The sequence below is a fragment of the Fomitiporia mediterranea genome (genome assembly GCF_000271605.1).
Source record: "Fomitiporia mediterranea MF3/22 unplaced genomic scaffold FOMMEscaffold_3, whole genome shotgun sequence".
Lineage (NCBI taxonomy): Eukaryota > Fungi > Basidiomycota > Agaricomycetes > Hymenochaetales > Hymenochaetaceae > Fomitiporia > Fomitiporia mediterranea.
This window is the reverse complement of record NW_006760388.1, coordinates 1,496,256-1,517,876: the sequence shown is the minus strand read 5'-3', so window position 1 is coordinate 1,517,876 and position 21,621 is coordinate 1,496,256. Positions and strand designations below refer to the sequence as shown.

Genomic DNA, 21,621 nt, shown 5'->3' with positions numbered 1-21,621 from the left:
GCATCATTGTCATGTTGTCGCGCATCCTCATGCTGCTGTTGCGACTGTGACTCTTGCTGCTGATCAGCCATAGGCGCGCTGTAATATTGGAAGGGAACGGGATGATATATGTAAGGGAATGGAGGTTGGCCAGGAGGATGATGCTGAGGAACACCATATGGTGCATAGCCCATGAATCCTTGCTGTTGCATAGCTGCGTTGCCAACTCCAGGGCTTGGAGCTGGTGGAGGAGCATAACCACTGCTAGGAGGAAATGGACTGTAACCATAAACCTGTGGTCCTCCTGAATACGGTGGTGGGGGATAATAAACAGGTGAGTGCGAATATGGTGTGTGCACCTGAGAGTGCGGATTAGAAAGAGGTCTTGGAGCTGCGAAAGCAACGCTACTGTCTTGATAGCTACGTCGTTCTAGTGGAACGTTCTGGTCCTCTGGGGACTGGGATGTAGCTGACGGCTCCTCCGGGACAGGAACTCCATTCGGAAGCTTCTTTGCATTGGTCGTACTAGGACCCGCATTTATATTTGTAGTTGTATTAACTGCATAAGAATGCTCTTCTGGCAACCGCCGTCCGCGGTTAGGGAAGCGCGGGCTGGAATGGACAGAGGTTGTCCGGGAATGCGTTGTCGACTCAGCTCGCGACTGAGTCGTAGAAACCTCGCCAGGTCTCGATCCACTGCTAGACCCGTTGCTCAGACTCGCCGGGTAATTCTGAACTTGGTTTTGGCTCCGGTTGGTACCTTGAGACCCTCGGGCCTCAGACTGTTGCCTCGAACGTGATTTTGCCTGGTTACTTCGACGATGTCGAGACTGAGCGCGCGAATTAGCGGCCGATTGTGCTGCGAAGGCATCATGGGCAGCTTGTAACTCAGCCGGGGGAATCTGAATCCATTTTGGCTTTTCGCCTGACAATAGGATGCGTCAGCAAGGCAAGTCAAAGAAATAATGGAAACACATTAAGGATATGAGAGAATTGCTTGCCGTAAAGGACAGTTTGGACGTCCAGTAAACGGGCTTAAGGGAAAAGCTAAAATGTCACAGTTAACAGAATAAACCAACTCTCACCTTTTCTTGTCGGACCGTCCTTCTTGTCCGTCTCAGCCACTGAACCGGACACTGAAGTCGAGGCAGATAGCATAGCTTTTCCCATTTCTGGCCAATTCTCAGCGTCATCCAAACCGGGTGGTGAGTGGGTCGTTGAAGTCACGCTTGGAAGCGCATGTCCACGAGGCGGAATTCGAACGACAAATGGATCAAAAGCTTCATTTGATATGTCCTCCGTGCCTTGAGAAGGGCTGGCACCGTTGATTGGTGCACGAGAGACAGCAGTCGAAATTTGTTGCGGAACATTGTCAACAACAGAACCGGAAGCGCTTGCGTGTCCACGCTGTTGTTGCGACTGTTGCGCAGCTGCACGGGCCAATTTTTCTTTACGAGCCGTCCACACATTTGGTGTCTTGGAAGGACTCTTAGGCATGGGCGGAAAAGCTTGTTGTTGGTCCTCGGCGCTGGTCTGTGAGGAAGATGGAGGTGGAGAACCGGGAAGTGTGAGTGCTGCCGACGAATTTGGAGTTAAGTTTCGGCTCGATGACGCTGGCGACGTTGACTCGTCGCCCGAGCGTGTCTTTCCATTCGGTCCTGTCGCACGCGGACGCGGAGTGGCCTGCGATGCTGTCGACGCGCCCGCCCGCCGTGCGCGGTCTGCGTAAGACAAGACAGGCTGATTCGCGGCCGGAACGGTCGATGACGACGACGACACGGCCATACCTGAGCCTCCCTAGTCACCAAAGACGAGCAGATACAATATGACCGCCTCTGAGAGGCGGGCTGAGAGATGAGGAGGTAGTGGATACGGAAAGGGAGAGAGGGCAGGGAGGGGAGGTGTTGGGCGAGGAGGAGTGCGAGATGCAAGTATCACCCAGACCCGCCAGGTTATAAACCTTTACATGCCCAATGCGGAGAGGAACCACCCTAAATGGACCACTGTGCACTCACAAGATCGCACTGCCTCCTATATACGGCAGGTGGAAATTCCAATACCAGAGCATGTATCTGAACAACAGCACAACTGGTCTGTTACTCCTTTGCTTCTCAGAGGTCCCTTTAATTCCTTCAGCCCCCATCACTCATCACACGCATGGAATCATCCTTGTTAGCCAAATTTGGTTCGACGACTGCGTTTGTTTGTGATTATTATCCTTTGTCAAATATTCAAGGCGCCCGCACAAAGCGGTACATCCTGTACAGGTTTAATCTGGGATCCAAAATTGAACGGCCACTGCATGTCCGTGGTCAAATCTATCGTTAGCAAAAGATGACTAGATGTGTTTTGTGCTATGGCTCGGTACTCATTCCATATTCCACGCATCCACCAAGCAGCTTTTTCAACCATCCGAACCATAACGCGACGATCTTTTTATAGCCGTCGTAACTGTACAGATTATCGTGTCTATCGCTACTGATCTCTTTGACTTGCCGCCACGTCAAAGTAAATCTCCTGTTACGGTTAACTAAAATTCAGCAAGATGACAGAGGCGTCTCCCCTTGGTCCAATTGATCCATCCTCGGTCTCGAACACGGATCAACAGAATGCCGAGACGGAGAAGAAAGCCCCGTGGATCGTAAGGAAGCTCGTTGGCGTGAGTATCCACAATGAATAGAGTACAGAGAATTTTTGTTGACGTTTTTGAAGTCTATGACAGGAAGGATCGTAATGTCTTCATACGAGAGCCTTCGGGCAGCAGGGACTTCTGTTGTCTGTCTGTCTCCAGTACGTTGTGGTTACACCAATTGTTTTATCTAGAAAATTCAGCCCCCCGATAACTCAATCTAATAGTGGGGAGACTCGAGTCCAGTCTTTCTTCCCTGCATCCGCTTCCGAGATCTAGTAGTCCACGCGGTTATAGCAGGAACAGTAAGTATTTCCCCGTCCCCGCCGTTCCAAAAATGAAACTAACAAACCACTCTTTCATCTTAATATAGGGCGGAGTCGCTGCTGTCGCCGCACCCGTGATGGGTCCCGTTTCCGATATTGTCGTCGACACAGTCGGAACTAGCCTTCTCGTAGACATCACCCTCAACGTCGGCTTCTCCGCTTCCACTAAACTTGCAAACGACCTTCTCATTGAGCACACTATCAAACATATCATCCCAGCCCCTTCCTCTCAATTGCAAACAACAGGACTGAAGCAACTACTTGTCACACTCAAGTATAAACATACGCTTGAAGATGCGCAGCTTGGGTTCTTCAGGAGCTCAGTGCATGAAGGTGATCCTGGTGCGGGTTTGTTTGCAGATGTGAAAGACTACCTCGCAACAGAGAAGGGTTGGTTCAATCCATACCTGTTTGCAAGTGGAAGGAGGCCGATTATACCGCGTTATATGAAGCCTGATGTGGTATTCTGCCACGGACCGTTCCTAGAAGGTATAAAGGCATCTTGTTTGTTTTATCAATAAACTTCCAGCCTAATATGTTACCGTAACAGGTGACTACAAAATTGGGACTATGCTGTTGCACGAAAGTGAATCAGCAATCTTCCTGTGTGAAGCACCTCCTTCAGAGCCTGACTCATCTGTGCAATATCAAACCGACCAGTCAACACCGTCGGAACAATCGCTGAAAGATCGTCTGCATATTCCGTCGCTGTCCAAATATCTTCCGCGATCACGCTCAAACTCGCGTTCTCCATCTCCCGAGCCAGCATTGGCACCAGTCCAAGCCCCTCCTCGTCCGAGACGATTAGTCGTACTTGTTCTCGCGATTGCACCTCACCGTGCAGGGATGTGGACGACTTCTGCCCGCCCTGGTGAAAGTGCATTGCGATACACATTACTCAACGGATGCCCTGCGCTTGTCCTCCCAGCTCGGGCAGGCGCGCCACTCATAGCCTGGGACACGCTCACACTAGGGCAATTGCACGCCTTGGGCGATGAGTTACCTTCTCCGGAACCGGAATCCGATACTACTCCTACGGGTGTGAGCAATGAAGGAGGTCCGCGATTCCGTGGTGCACTAGACATACTGAATGAATACATTGGCTTATGCGTTGATTGGGAACGTGTACGTCTTGAGTCCAACAGAGACGTTGAAAGCGAGGAGATGGGCGAGATTAAAGACACAAGCACCGTTGCAACCGAACAAGGAAGAAAGGACGCTGTACGCAATGCACTGGCACTATTATTGATTGCTGCAATATGCAGCAAAGACAGCAAACAGGTCAAGAAAGACGTTGAAATTGACAGAGCTGGACTAGTAATTTTCAGAATTCCGTGATGTTGTAGAAGCTTGGCCAATCACAAATATCACACTTATATATCCGTCCAGACACTAGAGTACATGACCAAAATTGTTCGAATAGAGGACAAAACAAATCACAAGAAACTCAGTCCGTTATCTTCCTTCAGAGTTACATCCATGCCTAGTGGACAGCACCATAACTTTGAGGCGCTTGACCGGCAGGCTGAACAGGGTACATTGGTTCAAAGCCGCCGTTGCCAACATCTGAGAGGACAAGACTCGTTTAAAGAGGTGGCTTATGAGTAATGAATGAAGATGCATACAGCGGTATCCTCCGATTCCATACATCTCCTCGGCTTTCATCTTCTTATAGATGAGCCAGAATGCGTGCTATAAAGAACGTGTCAGGTACCAGAATGCAACTTAAGCGAAAGATAGAGCTCACGATATGACCAGGAATGTACCCAAGGCTTTATAAATGTCAAATATCCGTCAATGAAACATTCATTGAAAGAGATGTGATACGCACAGGGTCAAAAGAATGTTGATGAGCAAGTCACAGCTGCATCCTGCTATGAAAGCTGCAGCAGCAGGTGGGAAGATAATGGCCACCTGTTAGGTATCTCAGTGTACTGCGATCCGACCTTCGCAAAAAAGAAAGAACACACGATGATAAGAAGAACGTCGCTTCCTCTGACTGGCATTGTACGTGAAGTCAATCGAGAGAACAGTGCGTAGGTGGTAGCAGGAGTATGAGTATGAGCCGCGCAGCACGACCACCGCAGGTCATGACGTCCTTGTGAAGAAGCGTGGGAGCGTGATTAAATTAGATTTAGCACAGTACGTCATACGAGCATTATGGCTTCAGACCGCCCCAATTCGCACTGAGATCACATTTACAGTATATTTCTCTTCTATAAGTATTACATTGGAATCATCATCGTACTACAAGTTTACACACAATAATACGGAATTTCTGTCTAGTAATTCTGGCTGCAATGCAAGTACTTCCTTGCTAGAACATGCAGCGCTGGTTGAACATCTCTCCATACGAGCCGTGAACAACTTAACTCGTACATAATGCAGCCTAACTTGCACTGATTAAATGGGAGAATTCACTGTTGGCGAGTGTAGTCGTTTCCCAGAAAATTGAACATGGGCGAAACTTCGAAGTTCGTAGTGAACGTGCCGGTAGAAGAACCCTGAACAAAATCACTGAACATACGTATGATGGTCATTGCGTAAGTCTGCTTTGAAAGAAACTAGAATTAGAATATACCCTCGATAGTCCTCTTGAGTAGCCTGGTAACGTGGGAGGTTGTGGGCAATGAACGGATGATCATGTTGAGCTGGCCAGGACTCGAATGCTCCAGTTCGTTCTGCAACAGACCCTTGAAGGACAGCACGCCCTTTCTAATCAGTAATATTAGAAGGATGATGTGAGGAGTACAGAAAGGACACAAACGTCAGAGTGACTATTATAGTGAAACTCTCCAGATACTTTATGCTGGTTTAAGATTGGACCGTTGGTTAGAGATAAATCTTGCTCGTCATCTGTTGTGCCAGAGTCATACATAACAAGAGAATATATGCTAATTCATTGTTACTTACAAGCAGGTATAGCATTGCTGTACTTGTCTTTTGAATGAATTGGATCGTTCGTCGTCGGGGGATCTGGAACCTGGATTGCCTTATCTTCATACTTTGTTTGGTATTCGTTCGTGTTCCTTTTCTTTTGGCCTGTAGGCACAGATCCTTTGCAGGGCACGTCCCTTTCAAGACAAGTACCACACGACATGTCAACTGCTGGTCCTGTGCACTAAGACAACAAACTATTAACTGAGGATAGTAAGACTTTGAGCGGATAATACAGACTTTTCTCCTTGCTGAGCGACAGTTGGCACAGGCAACGATACGCCTAGTGGTCGACATGGTCGCTGTCTTCGCAAGGCAATCTTGCAACATGGAAAGCAGAGCTTTGCAAGGGACAATAGCTCTGTAGAACATTGGGCACCATTCTTATATTCTATATAAACTAGGTAAAGGGAACATGAGGTCAAAACGGCCGTCAAGGCTAAGACTGCCCGGTAAGATGGTAAGGCTAATGCCATAAGAGACAAACTGATTCGGCGTAAATGAGGAGAAACCCAAGCACGGAAAGAACAGGCGAAACTTGAGCAACCCGTTCGTACCGCCCTGCTATGCTACCAAACGAGAAGATTTCAAATGCAACAAGCTGGGTGGGAGGCAAATCGGTTTCAACACTAGGTCCAGCCAATCTAAGGCGAAAATTAACACGTTACTCACTCCGATGGTACCTTTACACGTCAGGCGCCAAGAGTGCGAGGTCCAATATTGCCTGATTTCTGCAAGTAACTAGTAGAAGAAAAAGGTCAGTAAAAGGTTTAGAATAATCAGCAACATACATGCCTTCTCAGACATAAATACCTGCCGTTGAGAATTCATTCTGTTATTCCTAGTACTTTGTGAGGAGCATCAACGGTCATTGAAAGCGCGACATCCATCGTATTTGTATGCTCGTACACACTGCCTACTGCCTACTAACTTGTGTTGTCTGTAGTTTTGGTAAATTCGCCTTCTGCTCAGCCGAATCTTCCTGGATAACTGCTTCAGTAGTGTATTCGTGTATTGGAATCCCCTCAAATTGGGGAAGACACACAACAAGCTTACGAAGCCGCGGGCGGCAGAACGTGTCCAAGTTTCATCCGTATCTCCTGATGCAGACTCGACCACGTTGCAACAGCGAAATTTTACAGGCATTGACCTAGCTTAAACATACGACACTTTAAGAGACATACAGCCGCAGTTTGGTGGCAAATGTAGATTGGTGCTAGAGACGGATTGATACCATGATGGAAGACTTGAGAGACCGTTTCGGGCTCTCAGCAATGGAAGAGCTCAACCACGTGCCATTCAGGATCAGCCGTTAGAACCTTGCTCTCTGTGCATCCTCCCCTGCAGCAACTGCTTGTTGATATGAGTGATGTAAAGCATGCAAACGCTGTTCGCAAGGATCGTGATGTACTTGACGACTCGAATACTCTGATCTCAAGGAATAAGAGACACTCTCATCGTTACAGGTGGGTCACCTCGCTCTCAAAGTCGTCCACATTCATAGATTAGCCCCGTATCAAATTTGAAAAAGAGGTCATCGTGCGGATTCATTTACCCCCGACGATGTTAACGAACTTGTCGAAATAAGAGCGCGTCAGAGGACGTTTAACGGCGCGTATGCTCGAACAGCGCTCGGAAACTTGGGTTACGCCATTACGGTGCTTAAGCTCTTTGATAGGCGGTTCTATCGTAGTGGGTGGACTTAATCCCCTTTCAGCTCCACAGTACCTGGCTGACATCTTACGGGAAGTTGGACTGCTGTATACAATTCTCGCTGGCATGCTGTTCATCCTTTCCTATCTCCGCTCCCGTCACAGTAGACATGATTTCTCGGATCACTACCGCATAGGAAACTCGCCTTACGATGGGATACCAATCATAAAGACCGTAGGCCAAACTGGAAAACGAATATTTGGCCGTCCATTTATTACTGCTGGATGGATCGTGTTGGCTGTTTCTCTTGTTGTCTTGGCGGTCGAGGCGGCATTGTTTGCTCTTATTTTGAAGCTTTGAGTGAGGACAATATCATTCACAATATCATTCACTGGAATTCTGATGTAAATTCTCAAAGAAATCTGTTGTATACTATATAGTTTATCATTGCTCACTCTCAACAGGGGTAAACACCTTCCCTCAAGGTCCGGGACATTGTCAATCTGACTAATACACACACTAACTTAGCATGCTTCGCCCAAGGCTTCCAAGTGGACTGCAACGGACACAGGGAATACAAGTAGTGAAAACAATCTCCAATTGAAACCATGATATTCATAACAAAGACAGCTGTTTCCATGAAATAATTATACAACACATGCAAGGTAGTGTGGAGATGGGATAACATACAATAAGTAATGCTACATACTTTAGTTCACATCCAGAAATAAATGATGCTTCCGTCAACATACAAAATAAACCATATTCTTCCAATAAATGATAAGTCCGAGCTTGGTCAATCAACGGAACGGATCACTGTTCTCGCGCGCCATGAGTTCATTCAGACCGCGCACGACATGCCCAGCGGCTTGACGTACGGCCTCTTTCCCTTCCGCATGCACCTTTGACAGCCACTTGCTTTCAAAACGATCGGGATGCCACCGCAAGAGTTGCTCCTTCAGCCGATCACGCGTACTCTTATCAGTTGAGTGAACAGGAGAGAGGACGAAGGCGCCAATTGCGTTCGTGGTAAGGTCTTCTGGCAAAGACGGCTGCCTTAAAACTGGCCAAGGTATCGAACGGAAAGTCAACTCTGAGCGATCTTTCAATGAAACCCATGCACTTTCATATATTGCCCAAGCTCGCTGCACCTGTTCACGCCCAGTTGCAGAAGACACGGCGGCAGCCGCAGCCTGTGCAGCGCGTTCCTGCTCCTGTCGCAAAGAATCCTTCCGGAACTGTTCCTGTTGTTTGCGCGCATTCTCCTCTTGCCGACGACGCCATTCGGCTTCGGAGAGAGGAGAGCTACTTGTGAAGGAACCAGCGCCACCACTAGCAGACGGAGACGGACCAGCCGCGCCACCAGTATTTGTCGGTTTCCAGGCACCGGCCGCAGGTTTATAAGAGTCACCCGTAGCCGTCCGTTGACTTGCCGAACTGCCAGTGCTTGCAGTCGTCGGGCGCGTACTTGATGACCAAGCTGAACTTGCAGAGCTGGCAGTAGATGCCTTGGAAAAGTCTGATGCAGCGGAGGATGCGGAGCTCGCAGATGACCGCTGACTTAGGTTTGAGTGAATACTGCTAGCACTCGACATCGCACGTCCAGCGTGGGAAGCACTCGAAGCTGCAGAAAACGATGCAGATGCATTCGGAATTGATGACGAGAAGGAACTCGAAGAGCCTCGAGGTTCTCGTCTTCGTGCATCTGCTTGCTGCTTCCGCTGCTCATAGAAACGGAGCAGTTCTTGTTGGTCTCGTAATTCCTCAGCAAGAAGTCGACTTTCTTCCTCTCCCATCCGACTTTCTTCTTTCCATTCTCTTTGTAGGAGTCGCTCCCTCTCCCTTACAGCTTCCATCTCCCTCCTTTCTCTCTCCCTATCTTCCTTTTCCCTCGCCTGACGTTGACGAGCCATCCGTTCCTCCTCTTCTCGCGCTCTATCCTGTTCAAATTTCTTTGACATGTGGGATTCAAGGCGCCTCTTGTCCTCCTCCTCCTGCTGACGGCGTAAAGTCTGCTCCTTCTCCTTACGCGCACGATCTTCACGCCTGCGCCGTTCCTCTTCTTCCTCTCGTCGCGCAAGGTCCTCTTCCCGCTGCTGCAGCTCCTTCCGCTGTCGCTCAAGAGCCTCCTCCTTCTCACGCAATTCCTCTTCCTTCCGGCGACGTGCAAGTGCTTCCTCTCGTTGACGAATGGACCATTCTTGGCGCTTAAGTTCATCCTCTTGGGCACGTAGTTCTTCCTCCTTCCTACGCTGCTCAGCAGCGCGATCCTCTTCCAATTTCCGCAAAGCCTCTTCACGTTCTTGTTCCTCCTTCTTCCTCTGAGCTTCCGCGATCTCACTCTTGAGACGCTTCAGTTCATCGACCTTCCGCCTAAGACCGTCTTCCTTCCTTCGTTGCGCCTCAAGCTCAGTCTGCCTCTGGGCCTCCAGAATTCGCTGCTGTTCCTCCAGCTCTGCTTCCTTCCTCTTCTGAAGCTCAAGCTGTCGAGTTTGCTCGGCGATCTCTCTCTCTTCACGCAGTCGCAAGCGTTCCGCCATCTCGCGTCGATGCAGGTTGAGCTCTTCCTCCTTCGCAGCGAGCTCACGCTCCTTCTGCTGTCGCAGTTCCGCTTCTCGCTGGCGCTGCGCCTCGAGCACTTGCTTCTGCTCAGCAAACTCCTCTTCACGAGCCCGTTGAGCTGCAGCCAGCTCCTCGCGCAGTTCTCGGAGTGCCTTCTCTTGAGACTCGCGCTGGGCTTCGAGTAACTCACGGAGTTCACGTCGCTCTTCGTCGATGAGGCGTCTCTGCTGCTCAACCAACTCGCTATCAATCGTCTCACCGCTCCTCGCAGAAAGCTCAGCCTCACGCTTTCGATGTTGAATGTCTCGTTGACGGAGCTCCTCGGCTTGACGATTAAGCGCTTCCTCACGTTCCCTATGCTTTCGATCAGTGTCGCGATCACGTTCCCTTGCCATACGTTCTGACAGGGCTGACGGCGACGGCGTATTGCGAACGCGATCACTGAATGAACGAACACTGAGTGATTCAGGAGCTTCCGATTCAAATGAGTCCTCAGCTGTGAGCGACCTCTTAGTCTTGCGGGATAGGGTATTTGCTCGAGTACTATTCACCGTCGTGCCAGTATCAATAATTTCAGTCGGCTGGCGGGACAGACTTGCGCCAGGAATTGCTATAGATGTCGGTAACAGCGGAGGAGAGGGTGGTCTATAGCTACTGGCGAACGGAGAACGACGCGCACTGGAACTGGGGGGTGTCGGCGACGGTATTGGAGGCGATATAACCGGGTGGGTATCCTGACTATGCACAGGCGACCGCCGCGAGCCATTCGGTCCCAATGTCGGTATCGGCAAAGTAGTCTTGGGACTTGGAGTAGATTTCGGAATAGGCGTGGGTTGACCAAAAGTTTGAGTCTGGTGTTGCGAAGGTCGCCGTGCAGGCGAACCAGTACTAGTATCGCTATCGTTCCGCCGACGTTGCGGATACACACTTGCGACAGTAGGAGGGGTTGTACTAAATGAGGTCGCGGACGAATTCGAGTTAGTAGTCCCAGATGAATTTGCTGTAACATGTACATGTGATGTCGAAGGCATACTCGCTTTGTTATCCGGGGGCTGCCAGACCTTCACGGGCTTATCAGACGACCGTTGCCCCTGGCTATGCAAGTGCCCTGCTGCAGAGGAAATATTGTACGAGGTTAAGGGCGGAACATGCGCTGGTGGTGAAGCACTCGTTCCCGGTGCACCATAAACCGATCCAGCTGCACTCCGTGCACGCGCGTTCTCATGCTCAAGCCAAGGGCGTTCAGCCTCACGAACCTTCTCCTGCTCCCTTATAGTTGCATCAAGTATTGAGGGCCTGCGGTTCAGCGAGGGCTGTCGCATATTTTCGCGACTTGGCTTCCAAAGAGTATGATGAGTATCGCTGCTATTGCGACCCAAGCTCAGATTATAAGGTTGCTGTCTGGATGCGCTTGCATCCGCCGAATACTGCATAGACATCGCAGAAGGTGGTGTTCTCCCTGTCCCTCTGGCTCTGCCCCGAGAACTTGAGCGATGAATATTGCCACGATTGATGTCTAATGGTTGGCTCTTTACGGCATTAAACGAACTCTCAGCTGCTAATAGAAAGGCACTTCCGTAGGTCATGTCATCGTCGAAAGCGTTGTCGTCTGACTCCGAGACAATTTCATCTTCATCGTCGCCTGTGTCCGTATCGTCCCCACGATCATTGCCGGTATCAGTATCACTCATCTCTTCTGGTTCAGTCTGGAGTGTAGAGGAAGACGGAAACGACGTATCAGTGATCCATTGGTTGTGCCGTGCGGATGAAGATTGGTCCGGATGTCGGTTAGGAAATAAGGCGTTCGCGAGATTGGTACTTGCCTGAGGAGCAGCACCAGCAGCACTCCTTTTCCTTTCTTGCATCAAAGCAGGTGCTCGAGACACATCCGATTTCTGGGACGAAATGGATCTCGTAGGGGGCGTCCAAGTTGCACGTTGTGAAGGAGCAGCTGATAACGAAGCTGGTTCTGCATTGTCGTTGTGTACAGACCCGGCGCGTCGCGCCCCGTACATTCTGAGAAGTTCTTCCTGTTCGCGTATCAACGCTGCCGCCGCCTCCTCGCTCTCTAGCTCATCGCCCAGACTGAGTTTCCTGAGGCTACGCTCGCGTTCGATAAGGTCTCTCTCCTCTTCTTCAAGTATACGCCTGATTTTCGTTTTCCGCGCCTCAAACGCACGAAGAAGTTTCGCCTTTAGTGATTCATATGCCTCGTCATTTAGTCCGTCATGAGAGTAGGGATTGGCATGTCGTGCGTCAAGCTGAATTGATTGGCGCTGAAACTCAGCTTCAGCCTGTTGGAGAAGTTCGGCGAACTGTGTCTCCTGGTTGCGTCGCAGTTCCTCGCGGAACGGCCGAAGCCACTCTTCCTCATCGTCGGATATTGGAGGATCGGAAGACATGTGTGATGAGGCGGAAGTGCTACGAGAAATCGGACCAGAGCTAGGACCTGCACCAGGACTGAGTGGCATCTGGGTTATCGTCGCTGCCATAGATGATGTACACGAGGGATAGACCGAGCCAGCCTGTGGAAAGATATGCCAGAAGATATCTTCTGACGCGTAGCCAGGACCAGCAGCACACAAGCAGAGTGCGTTACGTTCCTCAGTCGTAACTACGTCGCACGACGTCAGTACACGCGGTCCCGTAAGCTGCCGAGTAACACGATAACTGAAACACGTACACTGAGACGTATTCTGTCCGTTCAACGTAGTCTGTAATATCGATACGTTCTGGCAGAGTTATAGTTGGAGGCCTGGCAGAACTAGCACTGACAGGTGCGCGTAAGGATATCGCCTCGCCCCACAGCGCTTGAACAAGTAGTCGGCTTACTCGGACAGATACAGAAATTGGCCAAATACAAGATATGACTTGAAAATAGCAAGAACAGCCCGCCGGACGAGCGCGGGCGGACAGGCGACCAGGATGTGGACGTCGTCGAGAGCGACCGGCGAGCGAGGAGCAGAGGTGCACCATTCTAGAGCATGGCTATTATGTAAACCCCGGCACGGCTCGTTAATATACCGGATAGGGCACCGTACCATTCTACTTTAGGTAGTAGCAGCCCCACGTGCATCCGGAAGAGGAACCGATGGGAGACACGGCCGGGTGATGTTTCTCTGGCTAGAACCACGAAGACAAACACGCGTTAGACAGCATGTCCTCTGCACACACTCCAGCATGTCCATGCATGACGCCTTCCCCCGTCCGTCATACCGGATGCTCCTCACAGCTGCAATTCATGACGTCCCGCTTCTCGTTCGCATGTGCTCATCTCCTGCAAAATCAAGGGCAACATCGCCCACAGGCGGAGACGGACACAGAAACGGTATCAATTCAATGGTTGTACGTTTAATCGTTACTTTTGGGAGCCTATCGATCAACCTGGAGTCGTCTCCCGGCGGGGCATCCGGAGCTAACGCACCCCAATTCATACCCCTTTCCTTGCTCTGAGGGCCCCTTTTCCCCACACTACGCAAAAGACTTCAGCATTTTCTGATCGAGACGCAATCTTACCGCGGCGTTGATCGTCATCCGCGCTTCCCTTCCCTGGCTTCTGCGATGCACCTACTTATCTCATATATGCTGCTTATACCTCACTGCCGGAATTCGTCTCATAACTTCAAGAAAACGAATATGTGGGGGACCCAGTTGTATAATATTAAAGGCACATTTACCAGCAAAACCTGCTCCTGATGCTCCAGTGTCCTCAAGTAATGCTTCACGCTTAATTCATTAATGCTGCTTCTATCTTCCGAGCTGTGGTACAGCGTGTTGCAGTCTTCTCAGAAACAGGACCTGAATTCCTCGTGTGCAAAGACTGTGCCTTCTATGACGGTCAATTTTCACTGCTGATGCTTCCGTCCTTGTCTGCAAACGGTCGTTCATATCGCTTGGTTTCGTAAACTTCTGCTCATGTCGTATTTACTTTTCTACATGTGGATGGGATATATTTTCAAGCAAGTCTTCATCGATTTGAAATGCATTTACTCGCTGCCGGCCCCAGTTGCGAAGAAAGCAGTTGAACCAAAATGATTATCTTATCCATCATTATGGTTCTGATTGAAACTAGGCGTCCATAAAAGGTCACGCGTATGGCCTGGAGAGGAGAGTCGACAAGAAAGGAGAGGAGAGACTCGACTCCTGGCCGCCGATCAATTTGCAAGCGAGAAGTAATTGCTTCCGGGTGGTGCTTGCTTAATCCTAGATTATACTGAAGCTGCTGCCAAAATTTGATACTAAGAGCGTCATTGTGTTCGTATGTGATCCTTGTTGTCCTAGATTGTGGCCTTGTCTCCCTTTACAGTCATGTCAGAGCAATGTCAAGGCTAATATCCTTCTTGCCATCGACTTTCCTGCATGAATCGGCACTGACACTGAGCAAGCCTGCTTTCTGCTTTCTTCACTTCTTGCGATTCGGATCTTGGTCATAGTCAGGCTGGATGGACTTCCATTCGAGAGGACATTACCTAACACAGGTGCTCAATGACTCACAAACTAGCTGGCGACGGTTTGAGACGGACATTCTCACATATCCTTCTCTTCCTTGCGATTCGGAACATGGCCATAGTAAGGCAGGATGGACTCCGAGGCAGGGCAACATTACTTATTACAAGTATCCAATGACCTACAATCTCACTGGCAACGTTCTGAGAGACAGACATTCTCCCACGTCTCTCTCTTCCCTGCGATTCGGATTCTAGTCACAATCAGGTAGGATGGACTACGAGTCAGGGTGACATTACTTATTACAAGTGCCCAATGACCTACGAGCTCATTGATGGCCTTCTGAGAGACAGACATTCTCCCACGTCTCTGTCTTTCCTGCGATTCGGATTCTAGTCACGGTCAGGTAGGATGTACTCTGAGTCTGAACGGCATTACCTATTACAATTGCTCAATGACTTACAAACTCGCTGGCAACGTTCTGAGAGACAGACATTCTCACATATCCTTCTCTTCTTTGATTAACAGCAATCTTCGAAGTGCGTCTAAAAAAAGCAGCAAGTTTATATAGCTACTAGCCTCTGCATCCAAGCCCAGCATCAAGCTCCCACTATCTACTCATCGTAATCTCGCCCGCTGCCAATGTCCTCAGACACTCCTCAGACAGTTCCTCCACCGTTTGCCAAGTGGCCAGAAGATGCGGAAATAAAGACGTTCAAGGGCCGCTGCCACTGCGGCAAGATCACCTTCGAGTTTGATCATCCCGCGCTTGAAGTCCAAAAACCCACGTCGTGCAATTGTACCATGTGTACACGCACTGGCGGTATCTATATGTGCGTCTCAATAATGCCTTCCAAGCATCGTAAAACAATTTGGCTTATATTATCCGTCGCTATATGTAGCTACGGTCCAGAAAGTACACTACGCGTCACCAGAGACGAACCAGCGGGATTTATCAGCAAGTCAGGGCGCGCTCACCACCGTTTCTGCCCGAGCTGTGGCAACATGGTGTTTTGGACTGGAATGGGACGTGCTGGTGCCAATGTCCGCATGTTTGATGAGGTGGAGATGGAGAAGCTTCAAGTTGGAACTTTTGATGGCAGGCACCTTCTTTGACGCTCTCAAGGTATGGCAATAGATCTACAGACGGCATATAAGTTTTTCATTTTCAAGTTCCAGGGAGTCGAAGCCATTTGTTTTTGCAATGTGTTGGTCCGGGAAAGTCAAAAGTGGTGTTACGAATGGTATCATTTGGGATGGATAAAGGAAATAGGATACTGCAATATTAAGTGAATAAAGGTAGAAAGGAGAATCACATTTGCATGAGTCATTATGAAATTTCCGAACCGGATAGCTGATCAATCTCCTCATGCCCAATCGCCGCCACGGCGCTCTGAATCCATCACGGGATTATCAAACCTCCGTTCGTTCTGCTCGGCAAACCGAAGGTCAATGCGTGCATATAAGTACTGTTGGTATCCTTGCAGAAATGCTTAAGCTTTATCTCCCAGCACCATCTACTGATCTACAATCATGCCCTCGGACGCTCAGCCCTTCGTACCAAAGTTCCCCGATATCGCAACTTACCCTGAAGGAGCCGAGGTCAAAACATACAAAGGCGCATGCCATTGTCGCAAGTTCACCTATGAGTTCGATTATCCAGGACTTGATGTAAAGAAACCAATCTCGTGCAACTGCACGTTCTGCACCAAAGTTGGGTCGATGAATGTGTACGTGGACTTCTATTCGCATCTAACGGATCGCAACAAGATTTTGATAGATGTTAATAAATGATAGGTTCGGCTTTCAGACTTTCTTCCGTCTTGGCGGGGAACCAGCAAGCTGGGACGAGCTCTCGAAATTTAAAGCCAAGTTGAAGCCTGTGACGCATCATTTTTGCCCTGGTTGTGGCTGCTACATGTTCTGGACAGTAATGGGCATCGTCGGTGTTAACGTACGCATGTTTGAAGGCATAGAGGTGGAGAAAATAATTGCCATTCCGGTTGATGGGCGGAAGACGAAATAAGAATAGAAACTTAAAACATCACTGAGTCGTGTATACTAGTTGTGGAATGCTCTGGATTCTTCATACTGTGGTGCATTCAGCAGTGTTTTCGGAATACAACCAGTGAACAGATAGACAGATCAATAAGCAATATCGCAAATGCAAATCAGGCTCGGTTAACGAAGAATGTGATATTGTTATACAGTTACAGTCTATCATATTTTGTTACAAACAAATGGTTATCACATTCTATGCGATTACAATTGGTTCTCATTTGCTCTGCGAACAAAAGTAAATACACGCGATTGTATGACTATGACTGAAAGAGCGACCTACTCGGCCCTATCGATGATAAAATCCCCTTGCCGTTCATCCGGGTGAACCTTCAAGCCTTGCTTTTGAGTCGTTCCCCACTGTTCCGCTCCATAACCGTGTTTCTTCCGATGCGCTTGCCCATCATGGTGGAGCTCAGCGCTGGTTTCGCCAGAACCGGGGTGACCGTAGCCGCTATGTACGTCCGCAGAAGTGGCTCCCGTAAGTGTATCATCTGCAGTCGTAGGTTCGGCAAACGGGTCTGGGTCAACAACGCGGTCGTTACGGAAGGTTGGTACACCCTCTGGATTGCGAACGAGCTCGTCGCGCTCTCCAGTAAAGTTCGGCTGCCTCTGCGGACCTAAAGCATAAAGATTCAGTTCTTGTCGTTTGTAGGTCAATATAAAGACTTGCATACCGCCTGGTTGGATGGAGCTGATGTTTATGTTTTGACTGTTCGACATGGTGAGAAGAAACTTAGAAATATTATCTATGGATAAAGCTTTCGGAATTTCTTCTGAGTTGTGAATTGTTCTGTTGTCGAGTGCATGGTGAGTCTATATAGGAGGTCAATCTGGAAACACTCCAAGCAGACGTCAGGTTGATATCATCCCTTGTCCGCCAGTAGAGGAGACAATTCCGTGATCATCGTACATGACGTCATTACGGTTTCCTGTCGATCTCGGACGATCGACAAGAGTTTCGTAAGTAGCACATAAGGACAGAATCTATATGCAAATTGCAATGTGTGTAGACATCTCATTCAATGGTTTATCCTCCCATTGATGTACCTAGACCCGGTGCAGAAAATTCGTTATCTTCCCAAATCATACATAATATACACAGTAATCCTTTGCCATCTTTGACGTTCGCAGTATTTATATGTAATCACATCGCCCTTGTTCGTTAGTGCAGTTCCGAAAGGCATATTAACAACTGGGTTGAAGCAGTCATCATCATATTCCATCATGGATGCAGCAGGATCTTCGTATACCCGTCCGCGCGCTTGTCAAATTTCTCATACGCAAGGGGTGCGTCTTCGAGTTTCAGCTGGTGGGATACCACGAATGCCGGCTTCGCCTTGCCAGCAATGATCAAGTCACCTAAATATTGGAGAGAGATGTGATCAGCAACAAGGAAGAGGTTAATTATGAAACGCACGAAGGTAGCGGTTGTATGCCTTGTATAAGTGGAATTAGCAACAACTCTGGGGTTCACGAACACAATGGCATACTTTCACATCGCAAAGCCCGGTTCCAATGGTCAGGCCTTTCAAGAAAACCTTGCCTTTGTATACGCGGTGAGTCTAAGCACGGATACAGTCAAGTACAACAGGACCTCTTACCGAACGGAAACAGCAAATAGCCCCTTCATACAATTTAGCAATCAGAAAGTCCTTGTAATATTACTGTTGACGAGCTCACTTTGATGCATTGGAGTCAGCCGAACCTGGATCTACGGGGAAGTACAATCCTGGAACGCCTATGCCACCGGTTGGCTTAACGACGTCAATTAATCCCTCAAGCACAGCGTTCGCCTTGTCGCTCCCATCTGCTGCAACCGCTCGGTATCCAACAGCTTTGTGTAGTAAACCTATTTAAGTATCCGACCATATGACAAGAATAATATTTACCATCAACGCCACGATCAACTTCTCTACTACAAATGAACATACATTAGAAAATCATGGATTTCTTGAAAGAATGAAAAAGGCGAGACCCACCCGCATCGAAGCTTCTTGATCTGTTCCGCGGGATCACCTACAGAGAAGTCAATCGGAATGCACCCAATTTCCTTTGCCTTCTGCAACCGCTCGGGAACACGGTCAACTACATAGACTTCGGATGCACCACGCAGGTTTGCAGAGTATGCAGCCATGAGTCCCACAGGTCCCGCGCCAAAGATAGCTATAGATTCTCCTGGACGGAAGCCCTATTCAGGTATCAAAGAACCAGATAGGATAAGTTGTAAGCCATATGAGCCGCATATATGCAAATATAGTGGCCGCCAGTTTACGCACCGAGAGTTGGACACCATGCCAGCCCTAATAAGGGCAAAAGATTCAGAAAGGTCAAGGGATAACACATGAAAGTAACTCACTGTGGGGAAAATGTCTGACAGCAATGCAAAGTCTGCTTCATGCTCAGTTCCGGGTGGGAGCTTAAGCGCATTGTAGTCGGCGAACGGAATCTTAACGTATTCCTAGACCAACATTTAAGACAAGAAGACTCGACAAATTGCTCTGTAACAAACCGCTTGGCCGCCTTGATAATCACCCATGCCTACGTATCTGTCCATGTCCCTCAGAAACAGGCATCGTGCACTGCAAAACATCTTACCCGTATGCCCTACATCGTAATCATGGAGTTCAACCATCAAAGGTAAATCAGAACTTCAAGTCAAATAACATACGCTGCAGTCTAATAGAACGAAATATAAAAGACGGTAAGAAAAATGAGAAGTAGTTTACTCACTGCTCCGGGATTGGTAATCATACAGTAGGCAGGACGACCTTGCTCGCAGTTTGCACATCTCCCGCAGGATACATTGAAAGGCATTACGACGCGATCACCCCGTTTCAGAAGCTTCATAGCCTCATCAGTCTTCCGTGAAGGAATTGAGAGAAGTTAGCAATCACAGTCACTCCCGTCCCAACTTCCTAAAAGTTTTCTTCAGTCGGATCCACTCATACATAATGTCTCGATGAATAAACATGTACTCACATGAACAATACCAAGGCTATACGATAGAGAAGTTTGGAATGCTAAGACGCTAACAGATATTTTCTCATGACAGAAAAACGTACTTTTCATGCCCGAAGACTATATCACCCTTCGCAAGAGTACGACCCTCGTAAATATGCAAGTCACTTCGGAAGTTCAAGGTGAAAATGCTATATCGACACTTAGGGTGCCACTCGTCTCACCTCCCACATATCCCAGCTGTCGTCACTGAACAAACATTAGGCGATTATAATCACCCATCAAATTGTAAGGAGAGATACCTTTTACAATGATGTCATCCGGGTGTGTTAGCTCAGGTTTGGGCACTTCTCCAACCACTACTTGAAATGGCTTTTTCCAGACCACGGCACGCATCCTTTTTACCTGTTGAAATGACTGCAGGGGAAAGAGAGCTCTTGTGATGAGAGCGCCCAACGTATGCGAAAGTATCCATGATTCTTATATTCAAATGAAGTTGTCGCGTGAAAGCGCAAAGACGGATGTAAAGCCGATGGTACCCTGGACTTTTCTCATTACTTTCGTCAGTTTCCGGGCCCTAAGTCGAGCACATGACAACAACCTGGACTCAATAGGGGATTCGCAATTAACAAGATAGGAAAAACTAAACGATTAGATGTCATAGCACAAGTGTCTTCTTGTCCACAAGGTCCAGTGAGGCACTTTCCGTTGATCGCTCATTAGAAGCAGGCAATGTAGAAACGGAAACCTGTTACAAGACGGGGCATTGACCTGAGAGAATAGCAAGTTTGTCATCTGTTGGTATTAAAGTTAGACCAAGTGGATTTGTATCTCGGGAGCACCTTGGGCGCGTTGATTCCTTTCAGTTAATAATTTGCAGAGAGAAGTGAAACTGCAGTGAAGAAGGAGAGAACCGGCTGGCCATGTATAGTAATATTCCTTGTGCGAGTTTAGTCAGATTGAATGTTGTCCACCTTGAACGTCATAGCTTTGATAATAGAAACACACACACACACCTAACTTCAAATACCTTCGACGTCAGAATTTGTCAACCTGACATGAATTTTACGGCTCGCTTCACAAGCCACGTTTTCTCCTCTCTACACCCTCCTCCGCTTCAAGCTCCCGCATAGCAGTTACTGCCCACGCTCCAACCCCACCCCGATCAAAAGCAACCCGCAAGCGATCCTCGGCGGCATCCCAGTTCCAATCTTCCGGCTGGTCATGGTGCGAACCTTCGCGAGGTGCTGAAGGGAGAGGACCATCATCTACCCGGGCAGAACGATATATTCGACGTGATAGAACTGGCATGTGAGACTGTAGAAGTTGACGGACGCGTGCAGCGAATTCATCGATCTGCAGAAATTATGGAATAAACTAAGTATTAAACAGATAACAACTAGAACACTTGCAAATAAGGAATATACGTACATTGTTAACCCCTAGCAACGTCTGCACTCCCCACACACCTAACACCGTAGTTACACCAACCGCTGCTGTCGCAAGCCCAAATGCTCCCAAGGACAACAATGGTCCGTCGAAAAAGGTTACGACAGTCGAAGACGGCTTCTTTGGAATACGGTGCGCCAGTGTTACTCGACGACCAGATGCAGGAGTCGTGTCCAGTACGCTAGTGCGGGAAGACACGCGACGTGGAGGGGGAGGTGTTGGTACACTTGAAGATCTACTTGTATTCGAAGACACCACTGGTCTCGGATTAGTTTCTGCACGCACAGTGCTCGTTCCAGACAACGGTCGTCGACGCGCTGGAGGTGGCGTTACACCCTGCCTTCGACCAAGGCTTGGTGAAGTATGAGGTCCAAGTGCTTGTTTTTGTCGCCAAAGCAGGACGACAGGAACAGTGAGGGCCACGGTTGTCATTGTAAGCTGTGTTTTTAGATGAAATTCGTGAGGACCAGCGGTGACCGAACCCACAAGCACAGATTTCGACACGTACGAGTGTTATTGGTAACCATCGGGGTAGACTGCGTTTTTCATCTTTCTCTTCATACGCCTTGCCTGGCGAGTTCATGGCGGTCAGGTGTAGGATACTAGGAACGCATTGGACAC

At 48.7% G+C, this 21,621-nt stretch overlaps 9 protein-coding genes across 9 annotated transcripts; 4 read left to right on the top strand and 5 right to left on the bottom strand.

Annotated features, from left to right (window-relative positions):
* Positions 1 to 2,430: 2,430 nt before the first annotated feature.
* FOMMEDRAFT_103735 (uncharacterized protein) lies at positions 2,431 to 4,272 on the top strand (the record flags this gene model as incomplete). The annotated part of the gene is made up of 6 exons (XM_007263691.1): positions 2,431 to 2,638; positions 2,692 to 2,769; positions 2,836 to 2,913; positions 2,982 to 3,423; positions 3,485 to 4,070; positions 4,122 to 4,272. Exons 1-6 carry the CDS (start codon positions 2,525 to 2,527, stop codon positions 4,270 to 4,272), a joined length of 1,449 nt encoding a protein of 482 aa, XP_007263753.1. The 5' UTR covers positions 2,431 to 2,524.
* A 15-nt stretch (positions 4,273 to 4,287) lies between these two features.
* FOMMEDRAFT_165984 (UPF0057-domain-containing protein) lies at positions 4,288 to 4,990 on the bottom strand. The gene is made up of 5 exons (XM_007263690.1): positions 4,905 to 4,990; positions 4,766 to 4,848; positions 4,682 to 4,706; positions 4,560 to 4,626; positions 4,288 to 4,500 (listed from the first exon to the last, which is right to left on the bottom strand). The coding sequence occupies exons 1-5, from the start codon at positions 4,938 to 4,940 to the stop codon at positions 4,418 to 4,420; spliced, it is 294 nt and encodes a 97-aa protein (XP_007263752.1). The 5' UTR covers positions 4,941 to 4,990; the 3' UTR covers positions 4,288 to 4,417.
* A 361-nt stretch (positions 4,991 to 5,351) lies between these two features.
* FOMMEDRAFT_152933 (uncharacterized protein) lies at positions 5,352 to 6,168 on the bottom strand (the record flags this gene model as incomplete). The annotated part of the gene is made up of 5 exons (XM_007263689.1): positions 5,352 to 5,451; positions 5,516 to 5,649; positions 5,702 to 5,790; positions 5,848 to 6,055; positions 6,112 to 6,168. The coding sequence occupies 5 exons, from the start codon at positions 6,166 to 6,168 to the stop codon at positions 5,352 to 5,354; spliced, it is 588 nt and encodes a 195-aa protein (XP_007263751.1).
* Positions 6,169 to 6,337: 169 nt separating this feature from the next.
* FOMMEDRAFT_132084 (uncharacterized protein) lies at positions 6,338 to 6,702 on the bottom strand (the record flags this gene model as incomplete). Its single annotated transcript, XM_007263688.1, has 3 exons — positions 6,338 to 6,472; positions 6,544 to 6,612; positions 6,667 to 6,702. 3 exons carry the CDS (start codon positions 6,700 to 6,702, stop codon positions 6,338 to 6,340), a joined length of 240 nt encoding a protein of 79 aa, XP_007263750.1.
* Positions 6,703 to 7,400: 698 nt separating this feature from the next.
* On the top strand, positions 7,401 to 7,884 carry FOMMEDRAFT_79127 (uncharacterized protein; the record flags this gene model as incomplete). The annotated part of the gene is made up of 2 exons (XM_007263687.1): positions 7,401 to 7,563; positions 7,622 to 7,884. Coding segments are annotated over 2 exons (426 nt in total), but the record flags the coding sequence as incomplete, so codon positions are not given.
* Positions 7,885 to 8,339: 455 nt separating this feature from the next.
* FOMMEDRAFT_61119 (uncharacterized protein) lies at positions 8,340 to 8,642 on the bottom strand (the record flags this gene model as incomplete). The annotated part of the gene is made up of 1 exon (XM_007263686.1): positions 8,340 to 8,642. A coding segment is annotated over one exon (303 nt), but the record flags the coding sequence as incomplete, so codon positions are not given.
* A 6,532-nt stretch (positions 8,643 to 15,174) lies between these two features.
* On the top strand, positions 15,175 to 15,648 carry FOMMEDRAFT_152929 (uncharacterized protein; the record flags this gene model as incomplete). The annotated part of the gene is made up of 2 exons (XM_007263685.1): positions 15,175 to 15,365; positions 15,435 to 15,648. The coding sequence occupies 2 exons, from the start codon at positions 15,175 to 15,177 to the stop codon at positions 15,646 to 15,648; spliced, it is 405 nt and encodes a 134-aa protein (XP_007263747.1).
* A 414-nt stretch (positions 15,649 to 16,062) lies between these two features.
* Positions 16,063 to 16,673, top strand: FOMMEDRAFT_139005 (uncharacterized protein; the record flags this gene model as incomplete). Its single annotated transcript, XM_007263684.1, has 2 exons — positions 16,063 to 16,262; positions 16,330 to 16,673. The coding sequence occupies 2 exons, from the start codon at positions 16,066 to 16,068 to the stop codon at positions 16,556 to 16,558; spliced, it is 426 nt and encodes a 141-aa protein (XP_007263746.1). The 3' UTR covers positions 16,559 to 16,673.
* Positions 16,674 to 16,711: 38 nt separating this feature from the next.
* FOMMEDRAFT_165980 (GroES-like protein) lies at positions 16,712 to 21,575 on the bottom strand. The gene is made up of 23 exons (XM_007263683.1): positions 21,509 to 21,575; positions 20,983 to 21,438; positions 20,568 to 20,907; positions 19,854 to 20,490; positions 19,776 to 19,800; positions 19,656 to 19,718; positions 19,573 to 19,588; positions 19,488 to 19,508; positions 19,324 to 19,434; positions 19,262 to 19,269; positions 19,189 to 19,197; positions 19,103 to 19,139; positions 18,950 to 19,051; positions 18,870 to 18,893; positions 18,573 to 18,781; positions 18,483 to 18,508; positions 18,274 to 18,427; positions 18,195 to 18,217; positions 18,084 to 18,136; positions 18,011 to 18,029; positions 17,268 to 17,952; positions 16,874 to 17,210; positions 16,712 to 16,816 (listed from the first exon to the last, which is right to left on the bottom strand). Exons 4-21 carry the CDS (start codon positions 19,945 to 19,947, stop codon positions 17,816 to 17,818), a joined length of 1,131 nt encoding a protein of 376 aa, XP_007263745.1. The 5' UTR covers positions 19,948 to 20,490; positions 20,568 to 20,907; positions 20,983 to 21,438; positions 21,509 to 21,575; the 3' UTR covers positions 16,712 to 16,816; positions 16,874 to 17,210; positions 17,268 to 17,815.
* Between the last annotated feature and the right edge of the window lie 46 nt (positions 21,576 to 21,621).